The following is a 19,733-nucleotide window of genomic DNA, read 5'->3' as shown; positions in this document are numbered from 1 at the left end:
AATTGAATAAATTATTGATAAAAACACGCAATGAAAATTCCCATTGAAAAATTTCTCAAAAATGTATTGATTAATGTCTACCGTGCAATTAATTGATATCTGACGGACGTGTTTGAAGCTTAAATCACAAATAATCTGTAATATTGCTGGATTGTGGGTTATAAAGCCATTGAATTTCATTCAATGATGAATTTTTATCAATTAGAAGTCGTAAAAATCCCTTTGAAATACAGCTATCACTGGTGTTACTATTGATGGTGTCTATTTGTTCTATTGGTGTTACTTTTTATCGATTTATTCATTGCTCGCTCGTGGACTCTACACTAGATCTCACAAGGCAAATTTTACTAAGTCTATGTCAAGCAAATTGATCCTTGAGTATAAGTCCGTCATTTGTGGGCTATTAATGCTGGGGATTTTTGTAATGAGCTTTGTTTATTACCTCTTGTGGGGTTTCTCGAATGGGCGACATCTGCTTTAGGCCTCGCTCATAATTTTCACCATTATTATGAAATTTATTGATCTTTTCATTGAGTGATTTGTAACCAAGTGAAATGTGGAAAACAATTATGCTATTGCTTCGAGTATTTTCGGTGATTAATTGACAAAATAGTCATTACCATTGAATGATTTTGTTTATTATTTTTGGCATCGAAAGCAATTCATTTGAAATTATAAATTCCCCCGGTTATTTCACTTAACTACTGTATTCACATTCGTCCTCAACTGATTAAATCAATTTCACGCTATCGACGATCTGCGACGTGAGTGAATGACTAAAATATGAGTCTGATATTCACTAAGTGGAATGCAATTGCGTGGCTTATCTACTAGTTAGGAAAAAGAATATGTGACTAACGCGTATGAAAAACTCATAGAAAAACTGAGTTTTTTCTCAAAATTCTATAAGAAATCTGTAGGAATCACTTCAAGTTTTGGCAATTATATTTTTTAAATCTATTAATTTCTTCCCCTCTTCAATAGAAGATTTTGCAGTTTTATTGCGTCATTTTTGGAAGGGATATTTCATTTCAAAAAGTCAATTGATTTTGATTTTTCTGTAGAAATAGTTGGTCATCAATTTTCCAAGTTTGTTTCTCTGCGTTTCAATTTGCTTTTTATAATCTGAGAAATAGTCAAAAGTCAGAGAAATAGCTGTAGACGCCAAATAAACTGATAAAATCTGTAGTAAAATTTTGATGGAATTCCAACAAGAATTCACTAGAATTTTTTCTGAAATCCTACGGCATTTCTATCAAACGTTTTCATACGTAAAAAGCTTGGAAATCTATCCTCAACATAAGAGAACCCAAACTATTATCAACTATTACGAATTTTTTATCTTCATTTTCACTCTAATAATCATATACAATAGTATATGTAACAGTTGGTCTCAGTCGTGCCATGTGTCCCACAATGAGACCCCAATAGCTAACATGAATCAACGTAATTGGTGTTCATCCTTGTGTAATCAACAGCACACCATTGACCATTAAAATGTCACTAACTACATGAAAATAAAACGATAATTGTACGTTCAACGAAATGTCCCCCTCAACTAATAAATAATTTTTTTTTCATTTAAAAAATGCACATTTAGTATAAGTTACAGGTGTCGAAGAGACTGTGTCTCGTCCCTTATCAATTAGTCTAAAGCTTTTCAGTTAAGTGCAACTCGCCAAATGTTCAAAGCGGAGTTTAATTTTCATTCTTCAGCTAATTATATTTCCTAATTATAGTTAGGGATCGTGAAACTGTCGAACCTCACAGAGGCTACAGTTTATCACTGAGACTGGATAGTATGGGCAATTACCACGATTTGGTGATTACAAAGTCGATTCACTGGATTTTCATTCGTTCGGAATGAAATATTTTGCAGTAAAGATCGTCTAAGTTTGATTTTTGGACTGGTGAGTTGTTTTTCTAGTTTTGGGGGGGTTTCTTACCCCCTCGTGGCTTGATGCTCTCGGAGATCTGCCACATCGCCTCCTCGCACAGAAAATCACTGAAGTTGTTGAAGAAGGTTATTATCCGCTCGTTCTTCTTGAAGGAGTACGTGCTGGAAAAGATAATTATCCATTTTCATTCATTGTAGATTTTTTTAAATATTTTACGAGGATAGATATTAGACGGAATTATTGGATTTTTTCTTAAAGAACAAATATACTCATGAATTTTTCATTTAGCTTTTTTTTTTTAAACTAGGGCGATATCAAAGCGCTCGCGGGACGCGCACGCTATTGGGAACGATTCCTTGAAATTTACTCCATTTTACTATTCTCATTTAAACTTTTTCTTAATGTACAATTGAATTGAATTTGAAATTCAATAATTATATGCTATAATTTAATTTGTTAATCTACAGGTTTATCTCCACATGGATAAAATATAGTGGATAATATGGATAAGCCAAGTAAAATAATAAAATGAAAGTAACATCATTTAAAAGCTTGTTTTGTAAGCTTTCAAATGATACTACATATGGGCAATTTATCGTTGGATGAGTGGTTGAAAATAGGGCTAAATCAAAATTCCTGAGCGTTACAGGACATACCATTCTCAAGTTTAAATGTTCAGGAATCAGAGCATAGACCAAACAGCGAACTGAATGTAGTCTTATATGATAGGGCATTCTCCTAGCATTCAAATAATGGTAGATACCCATAATGTATCATTAGCTGAGATTCTGAAATTACCCTCAAAAAAAAATGTGCGAGCGTAACGTGACATGACATTTCATGTCCATTTTAATGTTTAAAACGCTATAACTTCCGTACGGGTTAACATAAGGGGCTGAAACAACAACCATTAGAAAGCAAATTTCATAAGCTTCAAAATGGTATACAATATATATTCCCCAACCCGCAAAATAGAGGGTTTAGGGAGGTGGAAGTGTCGGCTGACTCAGGGTGACAACGATTTTTTTAATATAATTAAATTTGTGTGCGAAAATATTCTCTCACCACTTCTTAAATCTCTTCATATTCTCAACAATATTGAACTGCTGCCAGCGTTTCGAAAAATTGATGGTTCCATCCGGCAGTAAATCACTATTCCCTATGTGCACGAACGTTAGATCCTGCAGGACCAATCCACTGCAAACAAAAAATAAAGATGAATAGATAGATGATCACCCCCCGCTGTCGATGGAGAATAAATTTTCATTTAATTTTCACTTCTGTAGCTCCCTTCAGTGTAAAATATCATCTTTAAGGGAATTATATGGCAAATTAATGTTTGAGCTATCGATAAAATTTCTCTCTTCTAATATTCTATTAATAACAACAATATTTGCTTACATGTAAGGTATGCAGGGTGGCTGTGTCTCAGCCAAGGCTTGTCTGTAAGCCCTGAAACTGCTGGAGCTATCGATAAGTGCACAGTACTCTTTAAGGCCCTCAGTGATGTGCTTCTGCCACTCGAGCCTTCTGATGGGTGCGCTGTCCAGAGCAGACAGCAGTGCCAAATAACTATTGAAGTTATTGATCTTCCTCAAGTGCTTCATTATTTTGATGAACTTGACGACGTACTTCTCCCTATCCTTAGCTTCGTTCTCCATTCTGTGCTCTAGAATCCTGGACCTCGCCCAGTATGACATCTTGTTGAAGTGCTCTGTAAATCTCGTAAGATTAGGGGATCTCTCTTCGTTTTGCTCCTGCGCCCAGATGAGCACCTCCGGTATCTCGATCTTCATGAAGAGCTCGGCATCGAGGAGAGTCATTTGTTCGGCAATCTGCTCGCTTTTGAAGTCCAGGAGTGACGCCTGCTTCGTGGAGACACTCAGGGACGATAGAATTGGCTGGGCTGATTGCATCTGCTTCAGCTGGTGCTTCTCCAGGATTTTTACTCGTAGGGCCTTCGCCATTGTCAGATCTCCACTGCACACCAGTTGCTGTACGAACTCCATCAGCGTCTGGAGAAGCACGTCATCCAGATCTGACATCGTCAGGTCACTCACCACTCGAACTAGCAGGGAAAAGGCTTCACGGGCCGCTCGTTGTTTCACCACGTCTGGAGAACACGAGAACCTCTGGTGTCGTCGGTGCAATTTACGAATCAACTCCAGGGGCGACATGAAGGTCCTATATGTCGTCAAGAACGCTTCCTGATACAGGAAATCTGGGGACATTGAGAGGTCATTAATTTGGAAGGTTTTTTAACACACGGTAGGGGTCGTGTAATGAGTGATTACCAACCTGATTCTTTCTCGTCTAATGCAGCATGGAATGAACCAGAATTTATTAGTTTGATTTATGAGGGTGATCAGGGGTCAACCTGGAAATTTTCAAACGCCAAGGGAACCAACAAACGAAACTCATTTCGTTCATTAACAATTTATAACGAATTCAAGTTTTTGAGGCACATAGTCTTCATAAACTCCGCGATTCATCGATTTCCCGTGGTATCAGTTTTAATTGCCCGATTTATTTATCATTTAATTTGAGATGGGAATATTTCATGATAAACTGCATTTTCATCCATTTATTCATTAATTATTCTCTATTTTTTTTATTAAAATTAATAGTGAGAATTTGAAATAATTTTGTAAATTATTCAAACGGCTTGAAAAGGGGCGAATGAATTTTCAACGAGTTGAAAATTCCAGATTTACCCCAATTTGAAAGAGAAATAGAATAAAATTTGAAAAAATAATCACCATGTTTATTGGCTTTGGTGGCATGGATGAGCAGAGCGTCAGGGTGTCCCCCTCGGATGTCCGGTCCATCCTCCTCAGTCTTCTTAAATACCAGATGTTTATTGATGTCCAGCTCGTCAAGGATGCCGTCGTCCTGCTCGATATCCCTGAGCTCTAGAGTATTTTCATCGACTGAGATTGAGGACAGAGGATTGCTTGCAGGCCTTGGGGAAACATCGAGTGTCACGTTGTTATTATTATTGAGATTGAGAACAGGCGAGGCCTTGTCGTTCTTATCAGTGAGCACTGGCTCTTCCTTTATCTCCTTAACAGGTGTCGACGTTATGACTGGGTCTGGTGTGTGGAGACTTTGCATGCTGATGGCAGGTTTCGGGGATATCGGGGGTGGTGTCACCGTTGATCTCGTCGATCTCGATCGCTTCGGTGGCAATGCCGGGGGCAGACTAGAGTGATTCGTCACTTCTTTTATTGTTGGACTCATACTTATCGATATGCTGGAAAATGAACAAGCCAGTGGTTGTTATTATTGTCTTTATGATTCAAGTTTTATCAAAATTCTAGTACAACACTTATTTTATTTGCTCCTTGTGTTAGTTCTACGGGAAGTGTGATTTCATAGTTTATCCCATTTAAAAATAAAATCACTGAAAATTCTTCCATGGTCATTTTACAATCAGTCGTATTGCTTTTTGATGTATGTGAAATTTTAATGAATCTCTAACGTCTGGACTGAAGTCAACGAATGCAAATCGTAAAGACAATAATAGAATAATTAACTTGTGACGCAAAACAATGGCTTGAATCGATGTGTTTTGAACGTTCATCACAGTTTTATTGAAGTTTATTTTCAAAATGAATTCATTCCCCACATTTTTTGATAGCAGATAGCTCACTAAAATGACTAAAAAATATTTATCTGAGGTATTTTATCGCGTAATCTTGGAATCAATCAAACAACATCGCTCAAATGCCGAAGTACGAAAACAAAAATTATTCGTGTTGAGGAAATATTTTTCATCACCATCTGTTTATTTTGTAAACTTTCGAAACATAGTAGAAAAACTTCTTCCATTCCACGCTGTATTCATTAATCTGTGAGAATACTTACTGAAGAAGAAATAAAGGTGATGAAATTGATTTTCATTCTCTTAATGTTATTAATTAGTCTTCAAATATTTTTTATTGGTTTTTTTTTAACTTTTCTTGGGAATAACACCTACTTCTAACAACTTTCACCGTCAAACTACATGCGGACAATCTCATTTCCGCTGTTATCGTTCTTACCTTGTCCCATCGTGGAGACTCGTCATGGTATGCACCATAGAGGAGCATGATTGCGTCGTTGTAAGTGCCATTTCATGCTGCTGCCATTCAGCTTGCATCGAATTGTATGCAGCCATTGAGTGTCGCGTGCCAAGACCGGAAATAAAGTCGTTGGTCGTGTGCGAGCAGTTGCCGAACATCTCCATGTACGCCATTACTGAAAATATTTACATTTTTCGGGAATTCAGCAACGCGAATCGCAATTTCAATGGAGAAGTGCAGAATTAAACCCAACTCAACTCCATAACGAATCGTTTTTGTCGGATATCTTCGGAGCCAGGGGAGATGGCAAGATTTTTTACTGAACGTTTTTCGTAAATCATTGCTTGCTCTACAAAAAAGATTCTGCAAAGTTTTCGCCAGCACCCGTAGATCCCGAAATATCCAATGAAAACCGCGGAGCGAAATACACTAGCGATGAGGTGAACGGTAACAAATCGATCGATCTCGCTAATTGATAAGTTTTCGGGAAATATTGAATAAGCCAAAAGAGATAGCGAAATTGTTGTAAATATGTTTTTGTAGCTCTTATTCCGCTTTATAAAAACAGTTTTGTAAAAATTTTCGCTAGCTCTGTTAGATTCCGAAATATACGTCGAAAACTCGATTAGGGAGCAATTCGAGTTGATTCTCCTTTGCCTTTTCGGTATTGAATTGATTTTCTCACTTCACCACTGGTTTTATTGCAGACCCAAGTGATGCGTTAACAAAAATATGAAAAAAATTTGTCTGGGATTGGGTGTGTACACTTCGTCATGTCGCGACGCGTTCGACGAGAAAAAATATTCCCTTTTTATGCAACTGTTATGCACGTGTGGATTTAATGGGATGAAAATAAAACGTGTCTCTGAGAATTGCACACTCATTACGTGCTCGCGTTAGGGTTCTACGAGCTAACTGGAGTTGGTAATGAAACTTTATTACCAGCATCTTCCTCTCTCATTCACCGGATTCATGAGGATTATGTAAGTACAACTGCGTTTGAAGTTCTATTAATTCCCGGTTGAAAAGTCAGACTCACGTGAATTATGCTTTTAGAATTTCAAGGCGCGGGATGTTTTATTGTCCTAGGTAAATTCCAAACTGATTGAGGAAGTCTTCTTGAGATCAGGTGTAGAATTTTTTTATCGATTCAATCGTTGCGAATTTATCGTTGCAAATTGTAACGTGAAAACATACCAAATTTATTGAGTGAGATGATTAAAATTCAATAAGTGCCTTAATTATCGATTTCTCTACAAAATAATTGAATTACAGGTAAAATGTTAGATAACTTTTTTTGACTGATTAAATTTCCGACAAAAAAAATCTTTTGATATTTTCGCCTGAGATCAAGAGCTTTGGACGTAAATCGATTATTAAGCAACATGGTTAATTCACCTTTTTTCACTTCACCACTTTGCAACTGAAATGCATGGAATAAATTATTTTAAATAGCGAACGTGCAAATTGCCTTCCTCATATCGAAGTACACAGAATTCTGAATAAATAGATCCAATCGTCTGAACCACAAGGAAATAAACCTCAAGTGAAAAACAAATTTATTCAAATGCATTCCGATTCGAAATTCATCGCGACGTCTGAATTTTACCCTTAATTCGCCTTCACCTCGAGACTCCTCAACTCTAATAAATACCAGAAGATAACGAGGATGCTAGTATCCCCTCGAACTAACAAGCCACCCCAACTCGCCGAAACAACTCGAGAAAAATTACCTGTCCGTGACTTCTCCCTTAAGTCTTATCTAAAATTCGATTCGAGTGTGTGAGATTAAAAAAACCAAAAGGCCACTACTGTTTTAAAAACCACTCGCGTAAGCTTCAAACTAAGAAAACTTAATTATTCTAATGAAAAATCAAAGCTCAATGTCAAACGCTGTTATGTCTGTCAGAGGCTGGCGTGAAAAAAAATCGTGCTGCAAAAAAACTCAAAAGTTTCATCTAAAAAGAGATAAAGGGTGCCTCGATATATTTAATACTCAATTTTTCGAGAAATACCTCCGAATTTAAAAGAGATACTGAAATTTTCGTAAAAATCTTTTTTGTAGTCCGCATCCTGTTCCACAAAAAAAGTGATTGAAGAAAATTTGTCTCCGCTAAGTCCCGAGATATTTCTTGAAAACTGGATAACTAAAATATTTATCTAGTGCAGCATGATTTTCTCGTTCACTAGCAAAAAAACCTCCAATGAAAAATGAAAATAAAAAAACGTGTGGGCACTTCCCACTTACCGGAATATGCCACCGATTGGAACACTGGGGGATACAAAATATTAACGTCAGTTTCAAGAGGTCACTTCACAAATTCTCCTCCATTCCCTCAAAAATCAAAAAACAGAGGACAAGAGAGACGATGTGACTCCATCGAGACGACAACAAGTACTGAGAAGTATCGACTATTTCAGAATGTTATCGAGTTATTCAAATCGTCTGGCGGCGTCAGACCGCCTCTGTTTCCTTATATTTTTTGTCGAGATAATTAACAGCAGTTGAGTAAAGACAATAATAATTGCTGAGTGATCCAGTGATGTCACGTCTTTATCGTTACTCAAATACTGATTTTTTTTTATCATCGATGTTTTGCTTCTTATCGGCTCAGACTGATTACTCACTGTGGCGCTTCTTCAAGGGAAGAGGAGGTGGTCTACTGGCGTCTGGACTGTCGCTCGAGTTCGCGTGAAGACTGCAGGTGGACAGGTGCTCATTTTCAGGTACATTATCGTACTGCGATGGCTGGCGCTCTTTTCGGCGCTTTGAGCGCTTCTCTGGGAGGGCTGGTGGGAGCCCATTCGTATCTGGTGCTGTCAGAGCTTCCATTTCCTGGAGAAAAATATTCCGAGTTTAACAATTTACCAGGGTTCGGCAAGTTTTTCTCATGTTTTTTCAATCATATTTAGCGTTTAACAGTATCCGATTTCACGGACTTTTCAGAAACAGTGGATACTGTAAATTAATTGACAATTCGGGAAAATTAAAGACTCGATTTAATGGAATTTTTCAGGGTTTAGAATATCGCAGGGATATTTCCAGAAATTTTCACTTTTTGTAATAATTGTTACTGGAGCTTCCAATAAAAAATTGGAATTATAAACATGAAAATAACTTGCAAGAGTCTTTTCTCATTTAAAATAAATTTCAGATTAATTTACTCGAAACTTCTAGAATTCATTGCGAAAATTCAAATTTGTGTTTTCATTTACATGTTTATATCAGAAATAATAATAATCAATTGTTTATTGATATTTATTTGTTGTTTCATTTTATTCAAACTATTTAAATTTTCAATTTTCAGTGAGGTAAGAATTTCAGGAAATATATTTTCTTGAATTTTCACCATGATTAATAATTTTCTTGTCATATAGATAAGAAAATTAGAATATTTTTAATCCGAATAAATTAAGAGAGTAATTTTTTATCAGTGAAGAAAGGAATGACAACCCCGAGTTCATCTATTTTTATAAACGTCGATCATTTATTTGTTGATTTTTACACTTTTATTTCCCACTACTGTCCTCTTCCACTTGAACGAAGTGAATTGAAATGAATTACAAGAGGCTAGATCCAAGAAGACGAGAATAAGAAACTGCACTCAACACCCACATTTACCAGTTTTTCCAGTAGTGTTGGATCGCCATTGCCAGTGATGCTGGTAGTAGTGAGACTGCTCTTTGAGCTGGTGGTCCTCTGAGTCATGATAGAGCCCTCAGTGCACTCCGAGAGTTTTTGCTGAGAGAAGGACTGCTGCTGTGAGCTGAAGGACTGTGAATTGTAACTGACACTGCTCTGTTGAGAGGACCTCTTCGACGTCATGCTGGAGGCTGTGTAGCTCTGGGAGGAACTGCGCTGCGAATGCAGCGAGACGAAACCCGACTCCTGGGTTTGCGTCGACAGTCTTTCCATTTTTCCTTCCATTCCTGGAACAATTGTTTTTCAGAAATTTAATTTTCGACTCAAATCCTAGCCAAATTTTTGCGACAAATTTCAGAATGTAAAAGAGATAGCAGAATTTGCGCAAGGGCTATTTGTAGAGAAGATGGAGAGCTAAAAAAAGTCCTCAACAGGAATTTAATTAGCTTCTTTAAATTGGCAGATGGTACTGGAAAAACACTACTTTACGCAACTGAATTATCATTATTTCATGGAAAGTATTGCCCCTCAGGAAAAAAAAAGTCCAACTCGTTGAAAAATTACCAGACTTTCTCAATACTCTCTTCCAATTCAAACAAAACATCTTATCCCAACTCCAATTGTCCAATTAAATTGGAGATGTTGGTTCTTGCTGGGAGTTCACGACACGAAGGTTCATGGAAAACTGCTCCAGGCGTAGGCGACTCAATTCTTCGCCCACTCCATTGACCTCAAAAGTTATTTGAAGATTCTTGCGTAAAATTGGACTTGTTTTTTTTCGAATGTTCTCTACTCCAACGATCCACTTCCGTTATGCATGCACAAGAGTTCAAAGACTCACCAGCAAATGGATTTATCATCTCCTGGGGTGTCTGCTGTCCCAGTAACATTGTGCTCGGTATGCTAGTCTCCGAGCCGTCCCAACAGCCGCAGTTATTTGTCCCATTTACTTGGAGACCTAATATTTAAAGATTTCGATGTTAAAACGAAGAGCAAAAAATAGGGCAATCCTACTTTGAGATTTCCATTAATGATCCACTCCGTCGATATCCGGAGATATTTGAAATGGAGTGCATGATGATGTAACTTTTTAATTATTGCATTATTATTTAATCTCTTTCTACTGGAAAAGGTGTAAAACCATACAGAAAGGAAATAAATTATCTACTTAATTTCTTCCTGTGTCGTGGGAAATTAGTTAATGTGTATTCAAGCAAAATTTGAAAACCGAAGCCAACACTATTAAAGAAGCTACCTTAATGGTCCAGCAAAAAAACTAAGCGCATACCCAAACAAATGTTCCTCAACTCGTCAAATATTGCGTCGAAATTACAGCAGTGATTGTTAATCGCGCACCGTCTGTCCATGATAGACTGTGAGAAATTGGAAAGTTATAAAATCTGAATTTGGAGGTATGAAGGGCACGGATTTATGGCTTGATTCTGATGAACGTCGAGTTGTTTCACTTTCATCGGAGTTCGGGGCCAGACTGACTGGTTTCCCTTGCTGGAGTGTCTCTGGGACACTTCTTGCTTTTTTCTGCTGACTAATCGCTAGACCCCGGGTCTCTCCTCTCACTATGGACGTGGTTTTTCCGAGACTCAAACGAATGCTCTCGGAACGCTCCACTTGCAGACTTACTTTAATTATCGTCATTCAAACCTTTTTTTATCACGTTCATCATAATTTTTTAACAGACGACATTTATTTCATATTTTTTCTATAAAGCATCCCGATCAGGGGAACCCTTTTACGAATAGTGAAGAGGACAGACTAAATTTTCCAGACGTGAATTTTAAGAGGTTCATCAAACAATTTATTATTTATTTCTTTATTCGATTAGAAACGGAGATTCTTCTTAAGAAAGACCGAACTCGTTTGGGAAAATCTCGATGGATCTTGTAAAACGACTGATTTAAGCAGGCACATGATAACAAATTTGTTGTCGACAATTCATTACAATTCGACTTATAGTACTTGGATTTAAAAATTTTTCAAAATATCGATAGATACACAAAATAATGGGTTGTACGCGAAAAAATGGTTGTTTTTCTGGAAAAAAATTTTTTTCCGAAATTTAATCGGCCACAAAAAAGTCCTGTATCATTTTCTCTCTAACTGTTATTTAATTATCAACTTACCATGAATGGTCGCCATGAGACTGAGATCCATACTGTCGTTCAAGGACTCATCGTTTGGCCCCATGATCGAGCGAATTTCCTCGTCGTCCCTGGAGTGATTCAGCGCTGAGTCCAAACTTCCAGCTGACGCGCTCAATAGCGAGGATGAGTCCTCCGGGGAACGACTCCTTAACGAGACACGGTCCAAAGTCGATGCCAAAAGACCCTCAGACTCGTCCAAAAGCTGTTGGGCACGGGCTCGACGTTTTGGGGGGAGAGGAGGGGGCGTCGAGGAACCGTTGTCCTCGGATAAACTGATGTTCGTCCTGAAATTGTGAGACAAGCTGTTATTTTTAGACTAGATGTCTCAACCCAAATGTCTCATGCAAATTTAAATGGTGATTTTTCTTCAAAAGATTAATTTTCTCAAGTCGAAGGAATTCACAGGAAAAGAATCCGCACAGACCAAAAAATATATACATTCCAATTTAGGAAATTACACTGTATACTTTTCTCAGCGAATTTTTTTTTTTTTCCTTCTCGTTTTTAATATTTATCTCTCGATTTTAGAAAATAGAAATCCAACTTATTTTTTAATGGATTCGACCATAAATTCAATTCCCAAGTTGATTTTTCAAAAAATGCACAATAAACAAAACAACTCGCATAAAATTCATCATCTTGATAAAAACCGAGTCCATCACACCCCAAAGTAGATGAAAATAAATTATCATGTGACGAAATGACTGTTCTCTCCACTCTCCCGAAGTGTGCGATCCCCCAAGAATTATGGGCCTATTATTGCACGAGTGGATTATCACCAGCTAAAAATACCGTGAACACTTCTATAATTATCTTATCTCAAAACCCCTGAGTGACCTCCTCACGCTCCTCCTAGTATTCATGAACGTGAATAACAACAAAATTCATTGAAACCGATTCTGGTGATTCAAGATTACCTGTCAGGGAGTGGTGGCTTCGGTGGCGGGCTCGAGTCCCTGAGGATGGACTCGGAACTGTGGGAACTTCTCACCAAATTACTGCTTGCAGCTGTCTGCTCCAGAATCTGACGCTCCCGAGGTGTCAGGGGAATGTCCGGAAGGGAGTTCCTCTGGGCTGATAGATCAGTTCCATACCCTGAAGTTCTAAAATCACAAATCATCTTTACACACATCCTTTCGTAAATCAACAAGTGTTTAGTAAAACGAAAATTGTACATATCCGAGTTAATTCGGACTTGGTATATTCATTTATTATTGATTTATGTTTAAACACCTTTTTTAATACTGATTGAATTTTTTTTTAAATAAATAAATAAAAATATATTTTAGCATTTCTCTGTCAAATTAGTAATTTATTGAAATTGTTAACCACCGGCATGATTTTCCATTGAAAACCAGATCTGATTACTGAAATCTTCCCTTCCTTATTAATTACTCAATAAAATTCCCTCAACCGAATGAATCAAGTAATCCCCTATCTCTCGTTCTCTCGACAGATTTTTTTTTCATTGCCAACCGATAAAACTACCGTCCATTGACATCGTCGGACAGCAAAAAGCTCCATATATCCATCAGGAAGAGGAACAAAAGGGAGATAAATCCTTTTGAGGAACGCCTATCGGACTGATTGAATGATATGTCGCTACACAGCAGCTCACTCCCTCGATTTTTATTCTGTTCAATGTTACCTGTTGTTTGTTGCCACTGGCGCTGGTTTCTGGCGATTTGATATCTTCTCGTGTGCCAAAGCAACTAGATTTTTCACAGCATCCTCAACTAATCCTATCACGTGTGTCACGTTCTCTGTGTCCAAGGCTGGGCACGGGGCTGACTGATTCCCGTGGATCAGAACGTCGTCGCACAGTTTCAAGAGTTTCGCCAGTGCTTGATAAACTTGATTCGTGGCAGAGTTCAATGTCGAGCTGGAAGATCAATTGTCAGGATTATATCACCTCTTTCACTAAATTCCATTATTTCGAATCATTATTTTTTGGGAAACCTCTTTAAAAAGTACTGCAATGACAAACGACTTTCATTTTGACCAGTAATCAAGTGTTATTTTTGTTTATTATGAATTTAACTTGAAAATTATGATGGAAAATTAGAGAAGAGTGAAATTGATGAAATAATAATTACGAAGAGAAAGACTTACCTTTTTTCATAAACTACATACGACTTGAGGACTGTATGTATAGTGGTGACAGTGTCGAGTACGATGGTGCCATTACCAGGTAACATCTCAAGTTTCTTTTTGGAAACGACATCGCGAAAGTGCAGCAGTGCAAGCTGTACCTGCCTGACGTGGATATGGAGATCCCTCAGTGGATTCTTATCAAGACTGTCACCGAGGGGTGTCTTCTCTCTGGGCATTCGCGGTGATGATGGTGATGCAGCACGTGTTGCAATACCACTACCACCTCCAGCCCCAGAGTTTATCCCGGGGGACCTCATCTGCGAGAGCTTCTCCAGGAAGTCCTCCTTGAAAGAACGGGCACGACGGGCTAGTTTGCCACCCCGAGCCTTCCCACTCGTTCTCTCCTCGACTTCTGCAACATCAATAATAAATCACATTCGTTATCACTTATCGTTCATTCTTCTATTAACGATTCATTATTTCAGTTCTCGGGTAAAAACCCCAAAGAATATAAATATAAAAGTAAATATTTTGATTATAAAAAGATTTTGCAAATTTGCCTGATTTCTTAGAAAAATTCCGAGCTTTCCCTCGTACAAAAAATTCTTTACCGGATTTTTTCAGGAATTGATTTCAGAGAAAAGTGGAAAATTTTTCAGCAGGATTGCTTCCAAGATTTTCCCAGATAATAAAATCACAGCCACATACTCGTAAAAATGATAATTTCTCATTTTCCAATTATCTCCCATCGTAGTTATCGTGGGATTTCCACGAGTAACTTCAATATTCCCAACAATTGAAGTAAAAAACAATGGCGTTTGTTTCAGAGAATTAGGCTAGCAGTTTGCGGACACTGTCGAATGCCAGAGGATGGGGGACTTTGTATTCTGGAAATTCTGGAATCTTGCCAGATCACGTTCTTCTTTCTTATCCGTCTGCCGGCACCTCGATACCACGCCGATAGCAACTAGCAAAAAGGGAAACATGTATTCCCTCTGGGGGTGAATAGACGTTGGAAAAACTGCACCGTATTTGTTCTTCCAGAGAAACAACGACGATTGCAATCTTCTAGAGTAGTTGGGGATTAATTCGTGGTTGACTCGTATTTCTTAATAATTGACGACATTTTTTCTTCATAATTATAGACGAATGAATATTTAATCATGACGTACTGTCGTTTCCATTGCGATATGCGGCGTAATTAAAAATAATGAGAGCCTTCGCAAGGTGTAATTACTAGAATCAAGAATTTCTTCTCCATAGAATTCGTTTCTGAATTGTTGAAAAATTTTTAAATCATGGCGCACGCAATTTAATTGATGAATTCGATTCGGTAATGACTTTAATGAGCACATGATGCCAAACAGCAATTAATTAAAAGTTACCGTTATTTCTCGATGATTGGATATGCCATATTATCGATGAGCGAGGAATCCATTCAATTACGGAGGTACGTGTGATTACTTCCGGAAAATAATTCATTGTTTACTCTTCGTATTGCGAGTGATTGGAAATGACAAATTCATGGAATTAATTAATGATATGGAAGAAAAAGTTCGGCTTGAATCTCATTGAATGGTCAATTCGAAAAACCTCATTTCCATTTACTTATTTTAATTTCTCATTTGAAACTTACTCGATTGGATAAATAACGTTTTGAAAAATTACGTATTTCTCTCAAGTAAATTGGCAAGAATATTTTTTTCCAGTGAATAAAATACTTTAGAAAATCACGTCGGCTTTCTCGATAATCGATTAGATTCACGCCGACGTCGACGTGAATCAGTAGTTATTTTTTGCTTCATCGACTGACGGAAACACGGAATTGTTTGCAGTGATGAAAGACAGTCTTCGAAAGCTCTGAGAGTGCGATGCCCTCAATTCCCCAGTAAATTCCGTTTAATTACACGATCGGTGGGACACGGTGATATCCGTCGATCTATTCCCTTTTGCTTTTCCGTTGTTTACCCCGACGTCCTTGTAAACAGGAACAATGAAATGAAGTCGGATGTCCCCTGCGGTTGGAACTGGACGGTGAGACCACGCCTGTTCATTTAATTTTGTGGTATTCATGGCACAATACGCCGTTGATGAAGCAAAAATATCAAATTAAATTGGGAGGGGTGGTGATGGTCGGAATAGAGAGGATTTTTCCCGTGGATGACGTTCATTAGGGGATATGTCCCGAAACCGCCGGTGGGTAATTGGGAAAATAAAGAGAAACGTGAGAAATCTAATTGTATTCCGATAAACATTTGTTGAAATTTGTGGAATTTTCTTTTTTTTTTCATTTAGAAGAAAATGTACCAAAACTTACAGAATCTTCAAAAGGAGTGAAAAGTTTGTGGAACTCAGGAAATTTCGAATTTGAATATGGAATTGGGAATTTTGAAATTGGAGGATTTGTGAGTTGTATTATAAATTTGGGATTGTGGATGAATAATTTCGAAGTGAGTGCCTCGTAAAGAGGAAAAAAGAGGAAAATGGAGGAGTTGGTGGGTGGAGATCACCACCCTGACTTTGTTATCCCACTTTGACCTCCCCCCATCGCCCTTTAAATGTGTGGAGGGAGAATCAAGTTCTATTGACGACTTCGAGATTGAAACTCCAATCAGGCGTGATTCTGGCAAAGGTACAGGAAGCAGTGTACGAGGATAATACGAGAACAGAGGGTGTATGGCTTCCCCTCACAACAGGGAGAGGGAGATCTGGAAGAGATGAAGGACAAGCCTGGGGGAGGAGAAATACGATATGCAAATTACTGTGATTGACTGGATTCACTGTTCCATCACGATCTCATCTCTTTCTCGTACCGCAGCAGTGAATTTCCATTGCGGGCCTCTCAATGGATTTTTGCGTTCTCAGACTGATGGGAAACCACTCTCAGAATATTAAGTTAAAGTCCTGGGAAATTCTCCAATTTTTCCTTCAAATTACGACTTTTGCTAATATATTCAATAATTCCGGCGGATTGACATTTTCAGATTGATTTGACATTTCAGTGAAAATTTTCCAAAATTCATCATTTTCCAATAGAATTTTATTTTCCTTAGAATTCCAATTCAATATGTATATATTTATATTGCAATTACAGTATATTGAAATTGCAATGCGAATTGGATGAAAAAAAAATAAACTAACGGAAATTGAATAGAAAATTTTCATTTGCAATCAGAAGAATAATTTTTTTGAATCCGAATTTTCCGGAGTGTTTGAATTTTGAATAAAATAAAAACTTTAAACCCCTTTAACTCGTCAAAATTTCGCAAATTCAGGAGGTTAATTAATTGAATAATTAATTTAACTTGTTAATAACTTTTTCAGAACATCTGTCATGACTGCAGCGTAGGCGAATTAAATCTCAAATAATTCAAAGACGACTGAATGCAAGCCTGATGAGTTAGTTAGACTATCCTCGCTCCATAATTAATTGCTTTAGAATGTTGAAACCCTCTCGTTTAATTTCCACCTACAACCCCCTGTTATCTCAACGGTACAGACCAGCCGCTACCGAGCACGTCCTCAACACCAGCGATAACTTTGAATCGATTCAGTTTGAATTCACTTGAGCATATATAACTATACAGACAACAACTTCACCTATGCGTCAGCCACAGCTTGGACTTTTCCCTGGCTTCCACCTATGTCACAACTTTTGCTTCAAGAGAACAGACAAATTTATAGAATCCTGACAATGAGAATCTCTGAATTTCACTCCAAGTCACTAATTAAATAGAAAACGTGAAAACAATTGGGAAGATCGATAACACATTTTACCAACTTCAAGTGTGACTGAACTTCTGAAATTTCAATATCTCACTCATTCACTCGATATCTCAAATGGTTTGATAATTAAAAAGAATAATTTAATGAATGAATGAGTCATTGCATTGGATATTGAGAGAAATTAACTGATTGTTCAGTAAAAAACGAAATAAATAGTCGATAAAATTTACCATGAACTTTTATAATTGTGTAATAAATTGTAGCAATTCAAGATTTTTTTTTATCAAAAATTATACATTTTGGTAAAAGTTTTCTCACTGTGTGCAAATTCGTGATTAAAAAAAGTTCAAGTTTTGTAAGCTGGAAATTGCAAGAGTACTTTTCTAGTAATGGAAAAGTAAATTCGTTAATCATAAAAACCAGCCCCGAGTAACGACTGCCTCTGATATCCGCGCTATCATTTCCACACAGGAGAGAGCATTCAGCTAATGATAAGTTCAGACACCGGGGAACTCCCACTGGAAATTCAATTATACATTCAGAACTGCTCCCCTCCGGCGCTCGTGGGCTAGTTAAACGATCCATAATTGAGGATATTGATAGTGCATGGGTAATTTTCGAGAGTAATTGAAATCAGGGGATCATTAAATCCCGAATTTCCGAGTTTACGCGAATTTGGGCATTGTAAACTGTGGGAAGTTTGGGATTCAATTGTGGAAGGGGATCGCCTACTCCTCTGGAAATTTCCGATGCATTTAAATTCGATCAAAAGCTTTTTAATCAACGAATTGACACACCAAAAACCGCTGTCAGAGAATTACCCGTGGAATTTCAATTGTAAAACATGGGAGATGAAACTAATCTGCATTTTTCCCCCAAATAATCCGACAATCTTCAAAAAATACTAAAATTACTGAAAATAGTGAAAATCAGATTGTCAATTGACAGCTTCTTCAGTCGTGGGAATTGTACATATCCATATCGATTTGTGAACAATTTTCATTTCTATTAAATTTATTACTGATTGGCAATTTATTATTAATTTTATATGTGAATTATTAGATATATTGTATTGAATTAATTTAATTGGTCGATTTTTTTGGTTTTCGATTTAGGAATTACTGACGTTGATTTTGTTATTCTCATGGTAATATAAATTGTTAATTTTGACCATCTATCAATAATCGATGATTACGACTCTTGGCGGAAGTTTATGAAATTTAACTTTGCATTGAGAAGTTGGTTTAGTGTATTTGGCAAGTGTTACGTTGTTGTTTATTAAAAAACGATGTTGGCGTTGGAAACTGGGACATTGGTGGTATACACCCGGAGTTCATAATGATGTCGTTAATTTTGTCCTGCGATAGTTTACACAGCCGGTGATATTCCCGCGAGAGTTCGGAGGACTCGAGCTCTCGCCCTATGATCGATAATCGCAGTGTGATGGGCTGTGGGCATTACCCAGGGCTCCACAGATGGGAAAGGGTGTTGGTCTGCCACCACTGTGCCCAGATGATTTAATACTCTCGGTGCAGGATGAAATTTTCCCGGAGGATCAGAATTAATGGACACCGCAAATTAAATGAACGGCGGGGCTGAGTGAAAGGTCAATTTTGGTGTTCTCTGTAGTAAATGGAATGCTTCTAGGTTAAATTTTAGCAAGAGGAATGTTTCATATTGCTCTGTGGTTTAAATTTTCAACTCAATTCAATTTTACTTCTTGCTAGAAAAAATCAGCGAGTAGTACAACCAGAAAAGTGGTATATAACTCAAGCTCAGATTTCAATGGATAGCTCAGAATTTCGAACTCATTCATATTTTTATCGCAATTTTTTTTGCTACCCGAATTGACCGTTGCAAAAGAGATTATTAATACAATTTTGTTATTTCCACAAAAATTTGAGTATGGAAAGGGATAAATTTAACTTATTGAAAAATTTAATTCAATTTAAAAAGGACAATTATTCTTTTAATAATTACTGGGTTATAATAAATTGTAATTAATACTACAGTGATTTATGCTATGAGTTAAATATAAAAAGAGATAAATTTATTTTAAAAAATTTCTCACATTGAGATTTGCATATTGTTTTAACGGAGCAACTCGATGACTGAAATCTGACGCTGGATGTTTGAATTCTGCTAG

General features: G+C 37.2%; 1 protein-coding gene and 1 long non-coding RNA gene across 6 annotated transcripts in view; one reads left to right on the top strand and one right to left on the bottom strand.

Annotated features, from left to right (window-relative positions):
- The window catches only part of LOC105264811 (uncharacterized), a 28,426-nt gene extending 15,677 nt beyond the window's left edge, over positions 1 to 12,749 (top strand). Inside the window, exon 3 of the long non-coding RNA XR_892019.1 lies at positions 12,680 to 12,749. This is a non-coding gene — a long non-coding RNA (uncharacterized lncRNA). The remainder of the gene's footprint in view (positions 1 to 12,679) is intronic.
- C3G (C3G guanyl-nucleotide exchange factor) overlaps positions 284 to 19,733 on the bottom strand; it is a 57,029-nt gene continuing 37,579 nt past the window's right edge. For 2 of the 5 annotated variants that reach the window (XM_011301952.1, XM_011301948.1), the window contains exons 2-15: positions 13,880 to 14,273; positions 13,416 to 13,649; positions 12,685 to 12,870; positions 11,747 to 12,051; positions 10,447 to 10,563; positions 9,579 to 9,892; positions 8,591 to 8,798; positions 8,211 to 8,234; positions 5,942 to 6,137; positions 4,658 to 5,151; positions 4,197 to 4,211; positions 3,300 to 4,119; positions 2,964 to 3,095; positions 284 to 2,059 (exon numbers count right to left, since the gene is read on the bottom strand). In XM_011301952.1, coding sequence (XP_011300254.1) covers positions 1,924 to 2,059; positions 2,964 to 3,095; positions 3,300 to 4,119; positions 4,197 to 4,211; positions 4,658 to 5,151; positions 5,942 to 6,137; positions 8,211 to 8,234; positions 8,591 to 8,798; positions 9,579 to 9,892; positions 10,447 to 10,563; positions 11,747 to 12,051; positions 12,685 to 12,870; positions 13,416 to 13,649; positions 13,880 to 14,273 — 3,575 coding nt within the window. In that variant the 3' untranslated portion in view covers positions 284 to 1,923. The remainder of the gene's footprint in view (positions 2,060 to 2,963; positions 3,096 to 3,299; positions 4,120 to 4,196; positions 4,212 to 4,657; positions 5,152 to 5,941; positions 6,138 to 8,210; positions 8,235 to 8,590; positions 8,799 to 9,578; positions 9,893 to 10,446; positions 10,564 to 11,746; positions 12,052 to 12,684; positions 12,871 to 13,415; positions 13,650 to 13,879; positions 14,274 to 19,733) is intronic. The other 3 variants (XM_011301949.1, XM_011301951.1, XM_011301950.1) reach the window with 3 other exon arrangements.

Source organism: Fopius arisanus, unplaced genomic scaffold (genome assembly GCF_000806365.1).
Source record: "Fopius arisanus strain USDA-PBARC FA_bdor unplaced genomic scaffold, ASM80636v1 scaffold00025, whole genome shotgun sequence".
Lineage (NCBI taxonomy): Eukaryota > Metazoa > Arthropoda > Insecta > Hymenoptera > Braconidae > Fopius > Fopius arisanus.
This window is presented reverse-complemented; position numbering and strand designations above follow the sequence as displayed.